Genomic DNA, 22,007 nt, shown 5'->3' with positions numbered 1-22,007 from the left:
GGCCGAGAGACAGAGGCCCATCTTCCGAGTCCGAATAAGAAAGCCAGGGAGAGACAGGCCACACAACCAGTCATTAGCCAGCCGACATTTGTGGACGACTGATTTTTCGTGCGCCCTTGAAAGAAGCGGGAAATCAGAAAATTCTTCGACTAGGAAATATTCCGCGTGGTAAAAGCGTGTTGCAGAAGAAGAGAAAAGGGAAAGGGAACGAAAGAGAAAAAAAAGAGGTCACGATTAAGAACCAGGGAGCTGTACAAGGGAACCGAGGAAAGAAAATCAGCACCAAGTACGTCAACGACGACGACCACCGACCTCACACGAGATCGAGTAAGGAAGGAACGGCCTCATCACCAGATCTACCTTCCTCCCATACCTGACGTCCAGCCGTCGCTTCCTTTTCAGAAAGCCCAACGGCCACAACGACTCAGCAAGGAACGCAATCAGAGGGAAAGTGCGACCTAGTCATCATATCGCCCCTCCTTCCCGTCCGCACTGGCATCAGCCTGGTCCCGGACCCAGTCCCAATCATAATCATCCCCCCTCCTTCCTCAATCGAAGAGGGAAAAAAGGGAAAGGGAAAAAAAACAAGCAGCAACACCACCCACAACGCCTTCCCGCTCCGATCTGAGCATCTCCCGCTTTCCTTCATCTTGGTCAGTTGGCACCGCCATTGCGACGACCACTAGGACAGCTGCGACAACGATACGATACGCCGCAAGCAGCAACGCAAGACAAGACACAGACCTCATTACCAGTCTGTTGTAGTTGCGCCGGTTCACGCCCCATCCCTGTCTCGCGCCCAATCACGCCTTGCCTTACCTTGCCTTACCTTTCCGAAGGAGCATTACCATACCTACCTACCAGTTCTCCCCATCGACGCTCTCAACTCTCCCGCGTAGCCACAGCGTCCCCCGTCGCTCCGTCACCACTTTCTTTTCGAAGCATCGCATCTCACTCTCTTGCCAGAGTCTGCAGCTGCCCTCGCCCAGAGAGAGGGACCGTCACACAAGATGAAGGTTCGTCAACCATCCTTTTTGGTACCTGCTGCTGTGCTTCCCGTTCACTCCCTTCTCCTCCCCCTCCCCCTCCCCCTCCCCCTTTCCATCCCTCTCTGCCTCTTTCCCATGCGGTGGACAGTGGTGTGTGCGTGCATTTCATTACTACCACGTGCACTTGCGATTCTTTTTGACAACATCACAACTTCACTTTGAAGTGCTGCAATACACATCGCGCTTTGTTCTCTGCATTTGCGGCATCTTGCCCTGCGTTTCTCCCACCTGAGTCGCATGAATGACCCCGCATGAGCCTGCGCCTGCGCCTGTACCCACAATGAATCGAGACTCGATCACAAGAAATCGGTTTTCCGACCACCTGCTGACCATGCCTCACCTTCTCCAGGCCCTCCGTCGGTCCATCAAGGGCGAAAAAGACAACGCCAAGATCAATATTGCCCCCAAGTCCGCTGTCGCTATCGTCCCCCCCAAGAAGGTATGTTGGATCCCCAACCCCGTGCTGCCCCATGCGCCTCCACGGTTCCTATGATGGGGCAGCCGACGGCAGCGTGATCGCGCCCTTGCTGACCACCCATCATCCAGGTCATTCGAGCCCTCTACGATTATGAAGCGCAATCCAACCAAGAACTGAGCTTCTCCCGAGGCGACTTCTTCCACGTCATCGGCCGAGAAAACGATCCCGACTGGTACGAAGCATGCAACCCTGCATTGCCCGATGCCCGTGGCCTTGTGCCTGTCGCCTTCTTCCAGGCTTTGGGTCGAACCGAAAGAGATAGCGGCCAGTCCGACGGCGGCGCCATGCCCCGGCCGCCGACCATGTCTCCCACGATCTCTAAAAACCCCGACCACGACTCGGGTTACGCCGAGGCGGCGGCCCCGCCTACCGGTGCCGTGCAGTCGCCGCCCCCGACTCAGCGCATGTCCCGGTCTGGCAGCAGGTCCGGCGCCATGGTCTATGGTATCGTCATGTACGACTTTGTTGCGGAACGCGCCGACGAGTTGGAGGCCAAGGCCGGCGAAGCCATCATCGTCATTGCCCAGTCCAACCCTGAATGGTTTGTCGCCAAGCCCATCGGTAGACTCGGCGGACCTGGTCTTATTCCCGTGTCCTTCGTTGAGATTCGCGACATGGCTACAGACACTGCTGTTGGAGACGCCTCGAATGCCATTAAGAAAGCAGGCATTCCAAAGGTTGAGGAATGGAAGAAAATGGCGGCCGATTACAAGAACAGCAGTATTACGCTGGGCAAGTTCGACAACGGTGCGGCGCCGCAACAAGGATCTATTGAGCAAGGCATGGAGCGCATGAGCATCCAACAAGGTGGCCGCACAAGTTCACAGAACGGCAGCAACTATGTAAGTTGTATATGAGTCTCCTATTCCAACAACTCTTGGCTAACGTGCATTTGAAGCAGCAGCAGCAACAGCAACAACAGCAGCCGCAGCAACAAGCTGCCTACCAGCGTAGCTCCCAGCAGGCGGGTCAGTCCAGTCCCTACGCCAAACCAGCATCGCAGTTGTACGCACCGATTTCGGCCCGCATTCCGAGATATTGCTTTGCCGAGGACAAGTACTGGTTCGTCATCGAAGCAGTGCTTGAGGATGGCCGTCACTGGGAGCTGTCCAGATACTACGAAGACTTCTATGACTTCCAAATTGCCCTGCTCACCGAGTTCCCTGCTGAGGCCGGCAACACCGGGACGCAGAAACGCACTCTCCCTTACATGCCTGGCCCCGTTAACTACGTTACGGATGCCATCACTGAGGGTCGCCTGCACAACTTGGACGCCTACGTTAAGAACCTCCTTGCGCAACCGGCCTACATCGCTAGATGCACCCTGGTCAAGCAGTTCTTCGCGCCTAGAGAGGGCGACTACGAGATCGACCCCAACGCGCCCAATGACGAATACAGACTATCGGGCGGTTCGCAGCCGTCGTCGACCGACTCGCCGGCGGATGCGGCATCGCGGCAGTCATCCAAGAACAACCTGAACGGCAACGGATACGGCGGTCTCTCTGCTGCACCTCAACAACGGGCCATGGGTCAACCAAGCATGAACCGACAACCGTCGTCCCTATCCCAGTCTCAACCGCCCACTACACCCGGCCTCGGTCCAGGGCAAGTCATGAAGATCAAACTCTACTTCAACGGTGATCTCATCGCTATCCGAGTTCCGACAGACATCCAGTTCCAGCAACTCTACGACAAGATTGTGGACAGGCTCAAGATACCAGTTGGCGAAGAAATCCAGCTCTTCTACAAGGACGAGCCGACCGGCGATAAGCCTAACTTGATGAGCGATAACGATCTCGACTATGCCCTGCAAAGAAACGAGAAGCTCCTGCTGTATGTGGAGCAAGTCTAAGGCACGGCATACCACGGCAACGCCCGACGTCGACCATTTCCAGATCGTTTCTACCGACCACTTCGAGAGATAAAAGCATACCCAACCGCCATTGCATTCTTACTTCATGATTCCCAGCGCACGCGACGCATTACCATCCCCGTCCTATTGCACAGGCGATGGCTAAATTTCACTTCTATATTGTTTTCTCCTAGTAGCTGGACTCGATATACGACCATGATGCCAGTGGATCGACTTTCCTTCGCAGAAGCGGCTACGCTCCCTTTTCTTCATCTCTTTTTTTCCCCACCCTTCTTTGGCCCATAGCTGGCCCCTACTTAACGATTTGCTTGATGGCTATTGACATTGACGACGGGGAAAGAACTATCGATACAGCCCTCGGGGGTTTCTATCTGTCCAAGAGTTTCTCAAAAAGACGCAAGACGGATTTGTTTCCACCATGAGGACACGGAGGATACATTGGCGGGCGTTTTTTGGTCAGACGACAGGCTTGGCTTGTCGCTTTCTTTTTCTATTTCAGCATGAGACTTTTTCTCAACTGGGTCGTTATTCCTGATTTTGTCAGTCGTGCGGTGTGCACGAAAGGGAGACGAGGTCCGAGGGTCTATTTGATGATGAGCCAAACGAACGTGTGGACGATGCGAATGAAGTCGGACAAATGGTCAGGGGACGGGATCAATACCCCGTACTTGAGCGAGAGATGAATCAAGACAAGTTATTTAAAATGTCGCATGCTCCCAATGTACGATTGATGTATGATGGCAATCGTGATGGCGAGTTATCTTTCGAGTGCCCAAATCAACATCCAGGTGTTCGTAGACTGATTTATTATGCCCAGCCTCAGCCAGCAATCAGAATGGGACTGAGAGTAGTGAAGGGAACCCAATCATTCACGAGTGTCACTTGTCGCGTGTAAGGGCTTCTCCGATGTTTGGACGGTGTGATCGTTACAAGCTATCAAACCGCAACTCCCCTCACTCACAGAAACGTACATGCATCCCATCGACTCATGAACCCCCCTTCCGTCGATCTTGTCAAACTCCTTCCAAAAGTGCGATAACAAGAGGCGTTTCTTAGAGGAGAGTTGCCGTCATCCTGTAGTCTTCCGTATAGCTCAGTCTCCGCTCCGACATATAAACTCCTGCTATAGTGGTACCTGGGTATTAATTTCTTGGGGGTGTTTTTTTTTTTCTTTTTTTTCGCCTCCTTTCTCTGCCATTAGGATCTTTCGTCGCGAAAGGTTGCGGGGAAATCAGACGACGACGTGAGTCGACATGTGTTCGACGGCCTCTTTGATGGTCCGAAGCATTCTCTGGTTTACACAGAAGGGACAGCGCAAGGGGCGCTCGTTAGCGGACACTGGGTCGTCGTTCTTAATGGGCGTGAGGTTGAGCTCGGGCGTCGAGGGCACGAACCGCGAGGCCGTCGACGTGGCCCTCTGGATGGCTGGCGTCGCGAGGGCGGCGGCCGCGGTGCCCTGCGCGCGCTCGCGCTGTTCCCGCTCCTCCCTTGCCGCCGCCGCCGTGGCCTCGGCCTCGGCCTCCTCCTGTTGCAGCTGGCGTAGCGCGTTCTGTAGCACGATATCCGGATCCTCGTCGCCGTACATGGGGGTGTCGCTGCCCGGGGGCGGGACCATGCTCGTGTCGGCGCTGTGCGGGTCGGGTGTCTGCACCGCCGCAGAGGGGGAGATGGGGTTCGCAGAGCCCCCACCACCGGGGCCGGCGCTAAGACGGCGGAGGACCTCGTCGCGCACGAGGGCGCAGACCTGTAAGCTCGTCTCAACGCCGATGGATCGGAGGATGGCCTCACGGATGGCGGCGGGGCTAGTCTCAGCGGAGAGGGCCATGAGGCGCGGGACGCAGTCGGCGAGGTAACCGATGTCCTCGGCCGGGTTGATGCCGCCGTCACCATGCCGGCGCTGACGCCTGATAAGTAGGCCGTAACGCTTCTTGAAGCGGTGGATCCAACCGGGGGAGAACTCCGGGGGCGTCTCTTCTTTGTAGCGGGGCAGGGCAGTGAAGATGGCCTTGGCCTTCTCGCCCAGCTCTTCATTGGTTGGGTGGCGGCCGGTGGCCTGGACCTGCTGGTACCAGCGCAGGACGAGCTTCTCGACGTCGGGCCAGTTGCCGAAGCGCAGGCGCGAGCCGCTCAGCTGGGGGTTGTCGCCATCGAGCCGGGAGTACTTTGGACTCAGAGAGTGGGAGACGGTAGACTGGGAGATGTGCTGGCCATACTGGTTGTAGAACCAGTCGATGCAGGCCTTGTGGCTCGGGCGAATGGTCTGCGCGTTGGCCCAACGGCGAAGGGCGCGGCGCTGGTCGAGCGACAGTGAAGAGCGCTCCTTCGGGGTGGAGACGGGGCTTTCGGTACCATCGGGGCCGGGGCCGCCGGGAAGGACGTCGGGCTGGGACGGGTGGTGGAGTTCGTGGGCGGCGTCGTGGTGTGCGTCCTGGGTATGATCGTGGTCCGACATTTCGATTCGAAGGAAGGGGGGCCGGTGTCGCGCGCGACCGACCACGATTTGCGCGAAAGGGGGACCTTACTCCCAATAGCCGGGTATTAAGGTATTGTGAATATGTGCAAGACGCGGGGGGCGATCTAATCGGATGGAGGGGTGGTGTGGGAGATTGAGCTTTGGCGCGTGATGCAAATCGGGTTTTCGGTTTTGAGAGGAATCGTTGTATCCGAAGTTTGGGGGTTTGGGTTAAGGAAGAAGAGGAAGAGGCAGGCTGGGAAAGAGGGAAAATGTGGGAAAGCGCAAGTGTTTAGCTGCAAGGTGAAGCGAGGGCAGTGCTATTAAAACAGCGGACACTGTGCAGCACATGGTTCAATGGGGGTTGCATGTTGCCTGTTTATGCATCCAATGGGCTGCGATTGGATGCTTTACCTTTCTTTCCGGGTGCGCGCCCGAGCCCTTTTCCTGTCTGGCCCAAGCTTCTGTCCGCCCCATTGGCGTGGGTTGCATCAAGTCACGATTGGCAAATACGGATAAGTTTCATATCGGTTTTGTAATCGAATCGGAACATGTATTCTGTTTAATGCCAGTAAACGAAGTAAGTCGTGGTGGCATTGGGGGGACCCGAACAAAGCCATTTCTAATCATGTACAGCATCTCGACTTGTGGTAACACTCTTTTACAAACATGTGATAATAGGACAACTGGGCAAAACAGGGAAATAAGAGTCAATGGGTCAATGTCGACATTCGCACATCTATCTAGCGACGCCTAGTCGTCACTATCCCAATGCTGCCTCTTTTCATATTCATGCCATCAAGCAAATATGTATGGCGCTTCATTAATGCAAATCCGAATCCCAACTCCCAATGCCTAGCAACAACACAGTAAAATCAGACCAGAAGACCATCCGGTTTCCACCCCAGGCGCATGGGCCTTTTTTTCTCTCACACAGACATCTTCATGGCAATCGTCTTATGCGGGTCGTATCCCTTGACCACAAAATCTTCCACCTTCCATCCGTCAATGCTGCACCCTGCCTCCCTGTTGTTGATCTCCAACAACGGGAAATCCCTAGGCTCACGCTCCAACTGCACCTTGAGCGCATCAACGTGGTCGGCATAGACGTGCGCATCGCCCATGACATGCGTCAGGCTGCCAGGGACGAGGTCGCATGCGCGGGCAATCATATGCGTCAACAGCGCATAGCTCGCGATGTTGAAGGGGACGCCAAGGCCCATGTCGCATGACCGCTGGTACAGCTGGCAGTGCAGGTGGCCCTTGGGCTTCTCTCCGTCAGCGGGTGCGCCACGGGCTCGAGGGTACGAGACGTAGAACTGCGCAAACATGTGGCATGGCGGGAGGGCCATCTTCTTCAGGTCCGCGGGGTTCCACGCGCTGAGGAGGATGCGGCGGTCGTACGGATTCGTCTTGAGCTTGTGAATGACCTCGGCGAGCTGATCAACGCCCTGGCCCGTGTAATCCGTCTTGGCGTCGACATACTCGGCGCCAAAGTGTCGCCATTGAAACCCGTACACGGGGCCGAGGTCGCCGACTTCGCGGTGGGAGAGGCCAACGCTGTCGAGAAACTCCCGCGAGCCGTTTCCGTCCCATATCTTGACGCCCGCCTCGCTCAGTGCAAGGGAGGATGTGTTGCCCTCGACGAACCACAGCAGCTCAGCGATGACAGCACGGAGGAAGACGCGCTTCGTGGTAAGGAGGGGCAGCAGTGGCTCGCCGTCCTTGTTAAGGGAGAATTTGAGAGGCGTCGGAGCGAAGATGGAGTATGTTCCGGTGCCGGTTCTGGTTTCCTTGTCAGTTCGACGGCTCCGGTTCAGATGCTCCATGTTTTCTTGCATACCTGTCCGGCCGGTGCTCGCCCTCGTCAAGGATCTCACGAACGAGGTCGAGGTATTGGTACTCCTCATGGCGCCTTGCCGAGTAAGAGCCGTTCTGCTGCGTGGGGTTCTTAGGAGTAGACATGTTGGCGGGTTCGACTGCTGCGGGTGCCATTGTTGTGTCTCTGTGAATATCTTCTCAAGACGGAAATGTCTCCTCGAAGCGGATGCCCCGCGGAAGACGCGTCTAGACGCGTCCCATTAAAGTGCGTGCGTTGCTGACTAAGACCGAATTTGCCGATAAGATAAGGTTCGACAAGGGTCTGGCCGGACGCCGACTCTATGCGCCTCGGAGCTTGTTCCATCTCTGCTGAACTTCCAACGAATAAGACCACACAGGCCAACCACTTCGAGCTGAGCTTCGTTTCAAGGCATGTCGAGAGGCTCAACTCGTCGGATCTTTCAATTTCGCCCCTGAAATCGCATGTGCTAAGACCGATGGGATGCCTCATTCCCATCAATCAAATTTATTCCGCGATGATGCGTTCTTCATCTCTCTCTTTACCGGCTTTTGCCCGGAGGTACAGACTCACAGAACATCTCTACGGCTCAGATCCACAGAGCTAGGGATCTCAACTCAGTTGAAGATATTTTGAAAAAATTGTGCCGTTCAGGACAGCTGAGATACCGACTTTAGGACTGTAGACGCTCCCTCTATGAAGGTTGAACGTTCCTAAACCTCACTGCCTCTGTATGAATTACATCAAAGTCCTGGCGACATCCTACGGACTATTTCCGAGGCTTCTCAACAAGAAACCCCCATTTATCGTTTGATGAGATGGTACTGCACGGTAACACAACACATATCAAAGATGAACGTCACCATCTCCGTCCCTCCGGGAACCGTTAACCACGGTGACCCAAGACTCATCTGCACACCTCCGATCTGGACCGACTTTGTCATGTTCTACGCAACAAACTACTTTGTCCACGCCCTCACTCTTCCCAGCCGGCCTGGCGAGTCGGTCCTCGAGACCTGCTTCACTGTTATCACAGCTCTTTTCCTTCCAAGCACAGGCTCCCTGCGAGCCGCCCGCTGGCTTCTCGCCCACGCCGGGACCGTCAGACGCGACGAACTCAGCCGAGCCATGAGGGCCGGCGCGCTATGCATGGTCGTCGACGAGACTGAGAGGTCCAAGGTATCTTGGATCGAGGCGTCCTTGAGGAGGATGAACTTTCAGAGGCCGAGAAGCTGGTCAGTGTGGATTGATACGCGCAAAGCATAAACGTTTTCAAATCTTCTTTGGTCTAACTTTGGTTATGCTAGGTACGATACTCCCACGCCCTCATGGTATCGGTCTCGGTTTCGCGGTGCCGGACGTTGGGTTCACTCGTCCCGGACTATCCATGGGACTTGTGTACTGCCAAAGGGATTCATCTTGGTTGAGGTGCCTGTAGGCACGCCGTTGATGCCACCGCCGGGTTCAGGGGCCAGCTACCTAGACCGGTCCAACATCCAACTTGGGAGCACTTACAATATTCCCAAGGCACTGTTTGCTCTAGGGCAGGCCGCATGGGGTGTTACCACGGTCTATCGGACCCAAGGCGACCAGCTTGACAGGTACGGATATGCCGCCTTCGGCGCGACCGTGGCACCGTATGCCTTCATGTCTCTGGTCAACCTGATAGCTCTGCTTGTGACTCCAGAGTACAACTGTATCTACCTTGTCCACACGCCAGACCTCGACAAGGCAAGAAGGCAAGGTGGCAGGTTTTGTGGCATGGTCGCCACTGTCGACCTTGACAGCATCAAGGAGCCACTTAGAACATTCTGGCCCTCTCAAGCAGCCCACACCTCATATTTCGCCGTCACAACAGTCCTCTTGTTGTTTCCAGCAATCCTCGTCGCCGCTCTGACCGGATTCAACCCGGGACACAGCACTATCTACCAGAGAGTTTGGATCCTCTTGTGGCTGGTTTTCGGCATATTCATGGGTCCCCTTATCAGGATGCTTACGGTGTTTCCCTCTGAGATCCACGGCGTGTACAAAATCCGCGCCAACGACGCAATAGCGTATGCCCTTGAAAACGCAAGTTTCATGCAGCGTGCGATAGACTGGCTGGTAGCAAAATACTTTCGCATCATCGAGACCTCGTTTTATGTATACGTGGTCCTTGGTGCTGCAGTCTGTTTCACGCCCGCAATCGGGGGTATGGTTGTGGTGGGAGATATGTTGCAGGAGTTTGGTGTGTGTAGACGTCTCGACAGATAGGTTCGGCCAAACAGTTGATTGAAACACTCTGGCTGTTGAATAAGCAGTATCATATTCCTCTGAATCATGCAATCATTCGTTGCCAACGTAATTTCTAGCTGCAATCCTAGAATGTTCTACTAGCTTTTTAGCCTGTTGAGTAAATAATTAACGGAGTTTAGCAAGGCGGTACCTTTGACCAAATCTCAGGGTTGGAGAAACACAATCTAATGGCACAGCTATCAATCAACCACATTATAGCACTCAGCAACGCTTTGCAAATCAGAATATTACTATCAAGTACCCTTTGATGATCACGATCTTGCTGTACATGAGTTTTTTTATTTAAAAACTTGATTCTTTAAAGACTTGTAACGGAACCACGAGCATTCTCAAAACAATTCTGGGCTGGCTACCGAATGATCCGGTCGACTTCCTGAAAGCTGAAGTCTCCATAACCTCTGTTCGGCGCAGAGATAGACAGTATCCTCAGGCCCGCGACAGAAACTTAGAACGCCGCCTAACAACCAACCAAAGTTAGCTCAATGGACAATGTACTTGGGCTTAGCTTCCGGGCCGGAGGCGAGATACTTACCTGGCACCTGGATCACACCGAGCAATGAGCCACCGCTGTTCCATATCTCAATGCCATCGCCGCAGGCAGCCCATACGTTACCGTTCTCACACATGAGGTGCATAGGAGCACCTCGCCCAGCGAGTGCGAACATCCGCCTGTTCACTAGAAAAAGGGCATCACCTCGCTTCACAATGTCAAAAGCGTAAATACTCCGCGGTCTTGAGAAATTAGCTAGGCGAACAACTTCGAGGCGGCATGCTCAAACTCACTGGATCAGGTCGAGATTGCCATCAACTCGAACACCCCCAGCGTCCGCAACATAGAGCGTCGAGGAGTCTTCGTCAATCGCAATTCCCGTGGGGCGGACGAACCCATCCGCCATGGCCCTCACCTCCCCAGTCTTCGCATCACATCGATAAATCTGCGGCGGAAGCTGCGGCGGGCTTCTGAAGTCCTGCTCATGTCCACAACATGGATCTGTGAACCAAATCCCGTCGTCTCGAGGCGAGACTGCAGCGCTGTGGGGCGAGTTGAAGTCCCGGCCGTAGTACGTAGAAGCCACAACCTGGGGCGGTCTGCCGGCGGGCATGAAGAAGACGCCTCCCGTCCCGGGCGCCATGGTCCCTTGCGAGCACCAGACCATCCTGTCCTCACCTACAGCGCATCCGCTTGCGGGCATTGGCATTGTTGGTGGAGGGCGTAACTTGGCCCATTCAGCTGTTAGGGTGTCATTGGTGGAGTTGTGTGTGACGACGACCTTTGACATGAGAATTGCGGGCGGACTTGTTGGATCAGACGTTGCAAGGGGTGCGGAAGTGGTCCATAACTCGTTGCGGGAGGGAACATAGATGCATCCGCGATGGAAGAATGGGTTGGCGGAAGCTTCTGTGGAGGAGAGAACGAGGGCATGAGTCGGACTTGGGCCAATGATGAACTCGAGAGCGGGGTCGTATTGAAGGATCGAGAGACTCGGCTAGTAGTTACTTGCTGAGTACCAGAGCAAAGTTGGGGAGACAACATGTGCTCACCTTCCCTAAGTTGCGCTGAGGCGGAGGTGTTTGGCTACGGCGATCTCTTATCTGTGTTTGGTCAGTGCCTAGATCGAGACAGAGTGGATGCCAGTGAGCATTTATTCTAACAAACGGGCATTAACTCACCTCTACTGGTGTCGTGATAGACTTGATACCTGTCTCCTTGAGTGTTGCCATTGCGTTGATGAAGATGGCTTATTGCGCATGTTTACTAAAATGTTGGTGTTCAGGGGATGTTTGGTTTTACTCTGCACAGGCGAATAATGAATGCACTTAGACCCTTTTATGGAATCGGAAGATGATGACTGCCAAAACTCCTTCATTTTCCAGCGAGCCCCTTTCCTTCTCGAGAGATTCATTTCTGTCACCTTGGTTTCCAAATTGAATTGCCATCCGAACATTTATTAGTGCTCCGAAGGTCAAGGTGCGCTGTGATCACTTTGCTAACTCCGCTCCGAATGAACGCCGACTTGACTGGGGCCGATGCGGCCGGGCTCACCGCCCCCATACCGGCTTCCAATGGTTTCACGAAGGAAGGATCACCTGGACCCTGATTTGAGTCGTGAACAGCTCACCAATAACCAATCACTCATAGCATCAACGTAGCCCTTGTAACCCTTATAAGCCATGCAGTCACCAACAGCAGGGTTGACACTCACTTAGTCCTCTCATTTCGAATTAGGGTGACTGTCGTTCTTGTCACTGATGCGAATGGAGAATTAAATTTGGTGTTGCCCAGGCCATTTCAAGACGCATGTCGAACTCTATCCCCACCGTTGGATGCCCGACCCTGAGTCCGGTGAGGAAGCGATTCGTATTTGCATCACAGAAGTCATGCGTAGGCTTCCGTTTGACTCTGTATTTGACGGCAGGTTACTGATGCTGCTGCTCTCTTGGACAACAAGTTTGGCAGGTCGAATGGCAAGGCTGACCATAAATGTCTTGTCTAAGGAGTAACCGGCCGAGGGCTGGTGGTCCAGATCAACAACGCAGCCAGAGTTTGCGTCTTCTAGTCTAGGCTCACGTTTATCACCGCCCTTGAAATCAAGAAGTGCCTAATGTAAAAAACGTTGACCACCATGTTCTTCTGTCAAATCAAGCATCACCGGGTCATCGCAAAATCAAGCGCAAAAGATGGGCTTACGAGAACATCATCTAGTAAGGCAAATCACCACGATACCGACGCCTCGAGGAATTGGAGTTGAGAACAGGTGCAGCACCCATCAGCGTCACGCAACAAACACTGCGTGGCCATGTTTATGTTAAACCTGAGGGCCTAGCAACTCCATTACGCAGACGATCGGAGCCAGGACGGAAACAGAGCTGTCTTTGGGGCCACTAGCTCACAGACACTGCAAGGCTGCCTTTAACAACGTTTGTGGTATCAACCACTTGTCGATAGAACGGAGATGATCGTGCGGTTGCTGGAGTCAAACAGGGGTGGCGTGGACGCGGAAGCGTTTTGGGAATTGAAAGGCAAGTTGGAAATGATTTCCTGATCCATCCTTCATCTTCGTTCACCCTGCTGCATCCACACCATGCGATGGCTGGAACAGATTTGGAGATATCGTTTTTGATTTCGACTTCGAGTCACCCTCGCGGAACGTTTCGTCGTCGTATTTCGTTGGTCAGAAAATGCCTTCATTTCCATCAACCAAGCCCTCTATGAATACACTAGGTCGCAATGGACCATTGACTCGCCCGATAATCGCCCGTCTAGTGTTTCGCCTTCTCGTCCTTGTCCGCGCTGTCCAAAAACTTCCTGTTGTCTCGTTGTCAGCAAAAATAGGTATCGCGACGACAACGGGTAGTCTCCTGTTGCCGGGCAAAATGACGCACTTGATGAAGTCGGCCTCGTCAGAGCTGGAAGCGTTGATGGGGGGAGTAGCGGTGGCCTTGGGCTTGCTGCCGCTGGTGCCGTAGAAAGCGCCGCCGAAGAGGGTCGCGAGGACGCCCATGGCCAGCTGCGCGGAAGAGGTTAGCCTTGTGATGCTCGGGTGCCGGGTTGGGGGCTGCAGGGAGCAGAGGCGGGCTTGGGGGAGCGACATACGTAGTGAGAGCCGATCTGGCGGCCGGCGATAGTGTACATCTGAACCATTTTGGCGGTATTAGGGGGTTTGCGAGCCTTCGGAGGTGAATTGGTTCGATGGGGTGGAGGCAATTGGAGTTGGATGAGATTCGTCGAGGGTGTCGATACTCGGAGCTCGAAATTCGTTCGGAAGCTGGATGCGAATGCCTGGTTTGTCAGGCAAACCGGGACGGCCTCTGTCAGGGTCGGAGAGCGGGGAATTTGGGCCACCGACATCCTCCGCGACTGCGCCACAATCGGGATTTCCAATCATCTAGCTGTGGCTCAAGCTACCCTGCACCATTCTCAACCACGCAAAGCCGACGTCACAAAGGTAGTCAGGAGATTCATGCCGCGGGCGTTTCCGGCGCGCAGGGCGCCTTCCCCTAGGCTCCCCTCCTCCAGCACCGCCGCCATCCATGCACACATAAAGCTGTCAACACCTCCTACCTTGAGCCGTGTCGCATTCAGACGAAGTATATCAACACCAATCCAACATGTGGGGGAGAAGTCAAGACAAAACATCGGAACAACCGAAAGAGTCGCCAAAGGAGGATGGCGCCAAGACCTTCGACCCGGAAAAGCTCCCGGCACGTGAGAAGCTGCCGAAGGCGCTGCAGAATATAGTCGACAAGTCGGACCGGGACGACAACTTCTTCGACGAGCTGGTGGACGGGTAGTGAGTGCCGACCGTAGTAACAGGACTTTGAGTGCCGAGTTGACTGGATATAGCGCGCCCGAGTCTACCGAGTCCAACCTCCGTTATGCCGCCTACGCCACACGCATCCGCACAATCTTGATGAGCGCTCATAGATATGTAGCGTACACCTCTGACATTGGTGAATCCTTCCGGCCCGTCGCACATCCGGCCCTCGTCCGTTCGGCGTATGGAATCTCATGGCTGTACATCCTCGGCGATGTCAGCTACGAAGGCTACAAGGCATACTGGTCGAACCAGCGCATTCTCAACCCGCACCTTCAGCTTACAGCGCGTCAAGCGAAGATTACGGGACTGCCGGATGCCGTGTCGGACGCAACCACACCCAGCGAGGTCGTCCCCGCTGGCAAGGTTGCGCCTCTGGATGACTACAGAGTTGTCATGCTCCAGCGAGGCATCTTCCAGAGCATTGCTAGTATGGGTCTTCCGGCCTTCACAATCCACAGCGTGGTGAGGTACTCGGGCAGAGCGCTGAAGAATGCCAAGAACACGAAGATCAGGACCTGGGGACCGATCGGCCTTGGTCTAGCCGTTGTACCCTTCTTACCGACTCTCTTCGACGAGCCGGTTGAGAATGCGGTGGAATGGATTTTCCACAAGGGGTTCGAGTCCTACGGAGGCAAGGAGTTTGTCGGGGATGCCCCGGTCACTGGTCGCGAGAACCTCCTGGCAAAGAGGCCGAAGGAAAAGGAATTGTAGGTTTTTTGGCATTTGTAGTATGATTTGGATCACAACTCTATTGGACTTGGCGCATGGCAAAATATCCAACTCATGGAGGGGGATACTAGGGAAGCAAACGAGGCAGCCTAAGTAGGCGCGTGGAGCGTAATTGAGGGTATATACGGAAAATGCCACTATGAACATATTCATCAAATCATCATCATCTTCGTTAAACCTCCATCAAATCCGGCGGGGGCCCAACACCGCGAAGGAGGACAACTGTGTTGCCGCTGACCAGCGATGCTCCAACCTTCTCGTTGAATTCCAGTAACCTCCCTCCCTCCACATGGAACACCCGCAGCTTGTCCCGCTCATCCGAAGATCGGTTGTTGAGGTTCTCCACCTGTAACCGCTTTGCTGCCTCGTCGAGCACTCTCCCAACCACCCAATCCTTGGAGAAGAAGAATTCGCCCTTGGGAAACTTGGCCTTTGCAGTCTCCGCCTCGGCCTCGACGTAGAGGTAGACTCTCTTCTCCTGCGGCAGTTTATTGTCGCCCTTGGCCGTCTTCTTGAGGTTGTTCACCGCTATCAGTCGCGCAGACGCAGATGTAGGTTTCGGTTTCGGGAGCGCCCTGCCGGCCTGCTCCTTCTTGGCCGTTCCCCAGGCCTTCAGCTTATCGAACGCGCTCCTGGTCCGCGCCGCGACGTCGATCTGCGACCCAGGACGGGCACCAAGCGGGACGAGGTTCTTGCAGTTATGGTCCTCTTTCAGCCGGTGTTTGAGACAGTAGTCGCGATTGCAGCCTGGGCAATGTACGCCGGGAACCAGCGAGGTGCCAATGGTGGTCTTGCAGGTTGGCGAGGCGCAGGGCTTTTGGGAGACGTGGTCGCGCAGTTGGCGGCCCTGGCCGTAGGCGGGCTTCGCAAGCTCTGCCTGGCGTCGTCGTTCGGCCCAGGCACCGGCGTCGGTGCACTTGTGGGAAGTCTCGGATCGGTGATCAAGGCAGAAAGTCTTTTTGCAGCTCTGGCAGAAGAATGGTAGAAAGTCGAGTTGGTTGCAGTAGTCGTACTCGCAGTGCTTGCCGACCAGTTGCGCATCGAAGCCGTCTTTGGTTTCGTCCATCTTGACGTAGCTCGTCTCGTCGGAGTTGGAAGAGGACGCCATTGTGATGACGTGGTTGGCTTTCCAGTATATTTATTTGAGATGATTCGAGGTGGTTTCCGGTGTACAGAGGGTGCTTGCGTAGACCTCGGCCGGGGCGCAACGAGTGGCACGAGGCTGAAAGGGAGGCGACGATGGCAATGGCGATGTTGCTGAGAAATGGCAGCAGAAAGGTCTGGAAGAGACCAGTTGGCGGGTTTCGGCGAGTTGGTCACCCGCTACCAGCGGGGCAGCCACTGAGCCCAGGCGCCAAGTACAGCGCGTGCGTGGCCACCGGCAGCCTGAAAGGCGCCTGATCCATAGCAGCGGCAACCGCAGGGACCTGGAGCCGGTGGGAAAACAAGGATTCTGGCGTCCGGGTTCCCACGTTGCAAATGCAAGTAGTAGTCATCAACTTGATGTTTGCGATTCTGTTTCCTCCAACTTCGTTATCGGTATTGGTCATCATCCGAGCCAGCTCTTAGAGACACATGCAAGTATGTAACGGCACCGCAGCTAAGGGAGGGGCGATCCAAGCGAACCCCGAAAAGGGACCCAGAATTCAATCGGACCCGATCCAGCGGGCCCCCGGACCCCTAGAGTGGGTCGCGTAGGTACCTGCGCGTTTCTCGCGAATCAATGACGTTGCTAATTAACGGTTTGGTCGCATTTGCCCTGCAAACCTTGGGAAGCTCTCATCCTCGGACGATGGGCAGTTTTCTATCTTGACACAAATCTACAAAATGCCTCCACACGTACCGCGCAAGCGGTTGCGCGAGGAGTCGCCAGTCAAATCCAGCCCCAAACGCCAACAGGTAGCCAAGGGTCAACCAAAGCTCGCAGCGCCATCTGCTCGCAGGAAGCCGACTCTGTACGATGATCTGGATGCTACTAGCACGCCCGACTCCTCCAAGGTCGGCCGCTCCGCTATTGATGTTCTGAGCGACAGCGATGACACCAGTGCATTAAGCGACTTATCCGACGGCGATTTCGAGGATGTCCCTGTCGCAAACGGACAAAAGGCCGAGGAGCCATCCGAAGATGATGATAACGACGACATCGAGTTTGAGGATGTTCCTGCCCCACGAACCACCTTGGCAAAGGCGGCGACAACTTCTCAAGAACTGCAGCTTACCCTCGATGCCGGGCTTGGAACTGCAATGACCGACCCCTATGGCGACAAAAAGGGACCGACGAAGCGCGAAAAGAAGATCCGCAATGTGACGCATTGTATTCACGTCCAGTATCTTCTCTGGCACAACGCACTTCGAAACTCGTGGGTTAGCGATCTTGAAGTCCAGGCCATCATGTTGTCTCATGTTCCACCACGCCTTTGGGAAGAAGTGGAGAGGTGGAGGAGAGCCAGCGGACTCGACACGAAGCCAAAGGAACCTCCAAAGAAACCAGCCAGGCCACCCAAAAAGACCAGAGGCAAGGGTAAGGGGAAGAAAGTCGAGGAGGAGGAAGAGAACTCTCGGGATTGGGGTCCTGCCGCCGAGAGGTTGGAAGCAGGGGCTGTCGATATGAGCCACGGCGATCCACTGTTCAGACTCATGAAGTCTCTCGTGGCGTGGTGGAGGCAACGCTTTCGCGTCACAGCGCCAGGCATTCGGAAGTGGGGTTACATGCCACCTGAACGACTCGGCAGATTACGAAAGGCCTGGGAGACCGAGGATCATGACCAGGAGCGCTTCGGAGAACGAATCAACGGACTCGAGGGTTTCCGGAAATGCGCCCAGGAGTGTACAGGAAGCCGAGATACAGGGTCGCAGCTCTTCACAGCCCTGATGAGAGCTCTGGGACTTGAGGCCCGGATGGTCGCCAATCTGCAGCCTTTAGGCTTCGGATGGACGAAGTTGGAGGAGGCAGACCCTGAGAAGGAGAAGAGTGTGCTTTCCGTTACCAACAGCAGTGACGTAATGAGCGAGAATGGGAAGGCCAGCGGAAAGACGAAGAAAGCGGCAAAGAATACCCCGGCGAAGAAGAGCGTTAAACAAACACCCAAAAGCACAACATCATCACGAAACGCCAGTACGAGGCGCGCAAGCCAGAAGAATGCCGTCATTGAGATAGATGACTCGGATGATGAACTCGGCTTGGAGCACCCGGATAGCGACGACGAATCGATTATAGAATTAGAAGTGACACCGCGGAAGTCTGCAGCGGCGTCCAAAAAGTTCGACAAGGGCTTGGAGTTCCCTCATTATTGGACGGAAGTTCTGTCACCAATAACGAAGAAGTACCTGCCGGTTGACCCGATTGTCAAGAATGTCATTGGCACCAACCGAGACCTGATTGAATCGTTAGAGCCGCGCGGAGGAAAGGCAGACAAGGCAAAGCAGGTCATGGCGTATGTTGTTGGCTTTTCCCCGGATGGTACAGCCAAGGACGTAACGGTCCGTTATCTCAAAAAGCAACTTTGGCCGGGCCGAACGAAAGGCTCAAGGATGCCACCAGAGAAGATTCCGATCTACAACCGCCACGGAAAGGTGAAGCGTTATGATCAGTTCGACTGGTTCAAATTGGCCATGAAAGGCTTCGCGCGGGGCGGTCAAAAACATCCGCTTACAGAAGAGGACGAAATTGAGGATTCGACTGATCTGACCCCGGCTCAACCAGAGAAGAAGGAGGTGAAGGAGGGCAGTGAGACTCTGGCGTACTACAAACAGTCAAAGGAGTTCTGTCTCGAGCGTCACCTCAAACGAGAAGAGGCTCTTTTGCCGTCGGCTGTGCCTGTCAAGACTTTCAAAAATAAAGGGAAGGGCGGGGAGGTCTCCGAGGAGCCAGTCTATTCGAGACAACACGTCGTCAATGTCAAGAGTGCGGAGACATGGCACAAACAGGGAAGAGCACCCAAGCCTGGCGAGCAGCCGCTCAAGCGGGTGCCCTATCGCGCGGCAACGACCAACCGACGCCGCGAGATCGCAGAAGCCGAGGCCATCAGCGGCGAAAAGGTTCTTCAGGGGTTGTACAGTTTTGACCAAACAGAGTGGATCATCCCGCCTCCTATCAAGGACGGTGTCATCCCCAAGAACGAATACGGGTACGCTTTCCCCTTCACGCTCGTTGGCCACTTCACTGACACGACTAGTAATATTGATCTCTTCGCCGAACACATGTGTCCTCAGGGTAATGACTTGTATGAATTTTGCCAATTGGACTGCTTTGCTGATATGGTCACAGGTGCCGCTCATGTCCCATTCCGAGGGGCTGTCAAGGTCTGCAAAAGGCTCAAGATCGACTACGCCGAAGCCGTCGTGGATTTCGAATTCGGAAACCGGATGGCTGTGCCCGTCATTCAAGGTGTTGTCATCGCCGAAGAATACCATGACCAGGTGATGGAAGAAATTCGTAAGGACGAAGTAGAACGGGCACGAAAGGAGGACGAGAAGAGACGCAAGGAGGCGCTGAGGGTATGGAGCAAGTTCTTAAAGGGCCTCAGAATCGTCGAGCGAATTCGCCAGGATTACGGACATGTCGATGACAGCGTGCCGGTTTTCCAAAAAGGAGCAGCTAAAGCTGCCAAGGACACCTACCGAGAAGAGGAAGAAGAAGAGCCGAGCCGGATAGACGTAGAAACTATGCGCATGAGGGACGAGGAGATGGCTGGCGGTTTCTTTCCGGAAGGTCACGAGGAAGAAGAGGTCGAGCAGCCTCAACGGTTCACGTCTGGTTTCTTCCCAGTGGTTGACGATGGTGACGAAGACCAGGACATGGACGGTGCTTTGGTCGTGGACCACGGCCGCGACGAGAAGCCGGACATGACGGAAGATGCGGATGGCACGGCTGGCGCTGAGGAACTTTCGCCAGATCCGGACCCTCTTCCTGCGCCGGTGAAGGCCAAACCGAATGCGAAGAAAAAGGCGATGAGACGATCAACGAGGCGCAGGCAAAGACCCATCTCCGATAGTGAGGACGAGGACGAGGACGATGGCGATTTCGTGGCCTCAGACGACAATGCCGAGTAATGCAGCTGTGGCCAGGTGCATTACATGCGAGGCGGCAGGTGGCGGTACAATCTTCTACACTGTACGCCGGGAATAGGAATATTCAAAAAGACAGGCAGTTGTGGATTGAGATGCAGCGATTTATTTGGCTGCGGCCTATAAGTGCTACCATCCTCATTTGTCGAGAGATGCATGCAACAAAGTAGTATCAGCCGTTGCCACCAATGGACGACCGTCCTTTCTTCGACCAACCTGTCTGGATGCGTTGGCTCGAGGTGGAGGGGGGTTGATATTACGACAATTAGTGTACTGGCTTTAGAGCACCTGACCATAAACAGAATTGGACATGCCATCCAATGAAAACGGCAGTGACCGCGTCGTGGTCATACCAAGTGCTGTGCAATGCCATGAGATAAGCATCGGCTGCTACCAAGGGCTGCTCAAGATTTAGAGCCTGAATGAGATGAAGTCAACTCCCGGCCAGTCCGTCATGTTGAAAAGAGCACGGCTCAGTTGTGAAATAATAGTGATGGTTCGAAGCTCGTAGACTCATAATGAGTGACAACCATGTTAGTGAAGACTGTGCAAGGTGATGATTCCGATTGGATCGCTCGTGCAAACCTCACATTCAACCCGTCGCAGGGGCCTTCCTTGTAGGCCGATTTGCGCTAAGGAGCCCGGGGTTTGCAACCAAGTTCCCGGGCCGTCTGACGATCCACCGATCCATTCTCCCATCCACCCCCCTTGACTCAGGGCCGCGCATTTCCAACGTCACTTCATATAGGGCTTGTTCGACTGACAAGAGACGGAGCGTGCAGTTTGGGTCGCTACGCTTGGTTGCGACCCTCAAGTATGCGTCGAAAGGCTGTTTTATTCGAGGAACCACAAGGTAAGTCCAGGAAAGTCGAGACGGCGCAGAGGTACATGAGCGAGGGGTAGACAAGCCACCCACAAACCAAGCCGGCCCAGGCATTCCGGCGATCTTCGAAGGAAGGGTAGTGAACGGTCGGTTGGGAGGAGGGCCGTTTGGGGGCCGCCCTAGCATTCAACGTCCACGGCGTATTCCGTTTGCTGGCTCAGATTGGACGTTGGACGACGAAGGTGCTGTTCGAGAACCTGCGGCGAAGGGAAGAGGAAAAAGGCTGCCTTAAGTCCTAAGGGCTTTTGGGAAGGAGCCAGGCACGGCACTACCTTCCACGGTCATACCTGCCGTCGGTTTAGGACCCACTTCCGTCCGGTGCCTTGTCTTCACCTCCTCCCGTTTGGCCGCCTTCACAAAACAGCACCTTCACGATCTGCGTGTGCAAACACGAACCCCTCTCAACACCCAGGAGTATTTCCTACTATTCTTCAACTTCGAGTCATTCGATCCTCGACTGCGATCCCTTCGTTCGTCTGACTTGCGCCTCTTTATTGTCGTCCTGTCTACAGGCCACGATCCGACCTCATCTCATCGTTTCGTTCGTTACGCATCGGGACGAATCTTGACTGCGGCCCGCAGACGTATCTCTTACCCAAAGAGACAAGAGACGACGGTTTCTCGCAGCTAGGCTCAACAGGTATGCTATACCCTTTTCTTGTCTTGGCCATCTCTCATTCTCTCCATCACTCTGCGCCACTTTGTTTGGCGTGTTTAACCTTGACTCTTTTCTCGATTCATATTGAACCTTTCTCTCCATGAAGTGGCTCATATCTCTTCGCCGGGCTGAACATGCTCTCGCCGCGTTTAATATGCGAGCGTGCCCATTGAGGCGCCATAAAGCATGAGCTGAAGTGAGACGACGCCTTAGCAGAAGTCTGTTGGACGCGGCTCTCTCTGTGCATGGTTCGCCAGCACCAAAGACCCATACGGGTAACTTGAGTTGCCTTCCTTTTCGATGTCATGCATCCATGACCGCACAATCCTGCTCCATACTCTCTTCATATGCACTTCACGGTAAT

At 54.6% G+C, this 22,007-nt stretch overlaps 10 protein-coding genes across 10 annotated transcripts; 5 read left to right on the top strand and 5 right to left on the bottom strand.

The window, feature by feature from the left end:
• Positions 1-1,380: 1,380 nt before the first annotated feature.
• ColSpa_05566 (protein scd2/ral3) lies at positions 1,381-3,379 on the top strand (the record flags this gene model as incomplete). The annotated part of the gene is made up of 3 exons (XM_049271778.1): positions 1,381-1,488; positions 1,596-2,346; positions 2,607-3,379. 3 exons carry the CDS (start codon positions 1,381-1,383, stop codon positions 3,377-3,379), a joined length of 1,632 nt encoding a protein of 543 aa, XP_049127735.1.
• Positions 3,380-4,631: 1,252 nt separating this feature from the next.
• Positions 4,632-5,852, bottom strand: ColSpa_05565 (CENP-B 1; the record flags this gene model as incomplete). Its single annotated transcript, XM_049271777.1, has 1 exon — positions 4,632-5,852. The coding sequence occupies one exon, from the start codon at positions 5,850-5,852 to the stop codon at positions 4,632-4,634; it is 1,221 nt and encodes a 406-aa protein (XP_049127734.1).
• Positions 5,853-6,781: 929 nt separating this feature from the next.
• ColSpa_05564 (thymocyte nuclear protein 1) lies at positions 6,782-7,817 on the bottom strand (the record flags this gene model as incomplete). Its single annotated transcript, XM_049271776.1, has 2 exons — positions 6,782-7,637; positions 7,696-7,817. The coding sequence occupies 2 exons, from the start codon at positions 7,815-7,817 to the stop codon at positions 6,782-6,784; spliced, it is 978 nt and encodes a 325-aa protein (XP_049127733.1).
• Positions 7,818-8,544: 727 nt separating this feature from the next.
• On the top strand, positions 8,545-8,958 carry ColSpa_05563 (uncharacterized protein; the record flags this gene model as incomplete). Its single annotated transcript, XM_049271775.1, has 1 exon — positions 8,545-8,958. One exon carries the CDS (start codon positions 8,545-8,547, stop codon positions 8,956-8,958), a length of 414 nt encoding a protein of 137 aa, XP_049127732.1.
• Positions 8,959-9,141: 183 nt separating this feature from the next.
• Positions 9,142-9,945, top strand: ColSpa_05562 (uncharacterized protein; the record flags this gene model as incomplete). Its single annotated transcript, XM_049271774.1, has 1 exon — positions 9,142-9,945. The coding sequence occupies one exon, from the start codon at positions 9,142-9,144 to the stop codon at positions 9,943-9,945; it is 804 nt and encodes a 267-aa protein (XP_049127731.1).
• Positions 9,946-10,466: 521 nt separating this feature from the next.
• ColSpa_05561 (uncharacterized protein) lies at positions 10,467-11,120 on the bottom strand (the record flags this gene model as incomplete). The annotated part of the gene is made up of 2 exons (XM_049271773.1): positions 10,467-10,656; positions 10,771-11,120. 2 exons carry the CDS (start codon positions 11,118-11,120, stop codon positions 10,467-10,469), a joined length of 540 nt encoding a protein of 179 aa, XP_049127730.1.
• A 2,128-nt stretch (positions 11,121-13,248) lies between these two features.
• On the bottom strand, positions 13,249-13,630 carry ColSpa_05560 (ATP synthase subunit K, mitochondrial; the record flags this gene model as incomplete). Its single annotated transcript, XM_049271772.1, has 3 exons — positions 13,249-13,294; positions 13,372-13,496; positions 13,583-13,630. 3 exons carry the CDS (start codon positions 13,628-13,630, stop codon positions 13,249-13,251), a joined length of 219 nt encoding a protein of 72 aa, XP_049127729.1.
• Positions 13,631-14,097: 467 nt separating this feature from the next.
• On the top strand, positions 14,098-15,017 carry ColSpa_05559 (mitochondrial fission process protein 1; the record flags this gene model as incomplete). The annotated part of the gene is made up of 2 exons (XM_049271771.1): positions 14,098-14,279; positions 14,333-15,017. The coding sequence occupies 2 exons, from the start codon at positions 14,098-14,100 to the stop codon at positions 15,015-15,017; spliced, it is 867 nt and encodes a 288-aa protein (XP_049127728.1).
• Positions 15,018-15,207: 190 nt separating this feature from the next.
• On the bottom strand, positions 15,208-16,143 carry ColSpa_05558 (AN1-type zinc finger protein 1; the record flags this gene model as incomplete). The annotated part of the gene is made up of 1 exon (XM_049271770.1): positions 15,208-16,143. The coding sequence occupies one exon, from the start codon at positions 16,141-16,143 to the stop codon at positions 15,208-15,210; it is 936 nt and encodes a 311-aa protein (XP_049127727.1).
• Positions 16,144-16,862: 719 nt separating this feature from the next.
• ColSpa_05557 (DNA repair protein rhp42) lies at positions 16,863-20,087 on the top strand (the record flags this gene model as incomplete). Its single annotated transcript, XM_049271769.1, has 1 exon — positions 16,863-20,087. The coding sequence occupies one exon, from the start codon at positions 16,863-16,865 to the stop codon at positions 20,085-20,087; it is 3,225 nt and encodes a 1,074-aa protein (XP_049127726.1).
• Between the last annotated feature and the right edge of the window lie 1,920 nt (positions 20,088-22,007).

Source organism: Colletotrichum spaethianum (genome assembly GCF_022836535.1).
Source record: "Colletotrichum spaethianum MAFF 239500 DNA, contig12, whole genome shotgun sequence".
Classification (NCBI taxonomy): domain Eukaryota; kingdom Fungi; phylum Ascomycota; class Sordariomycetes; order Glomerellales; family Glomerellaceae; genus Colletotrichum; species Colletotrichum spaethianum.
This window is presented reverse-complemented; position numbering and strand designations above follow the sequence as displayed.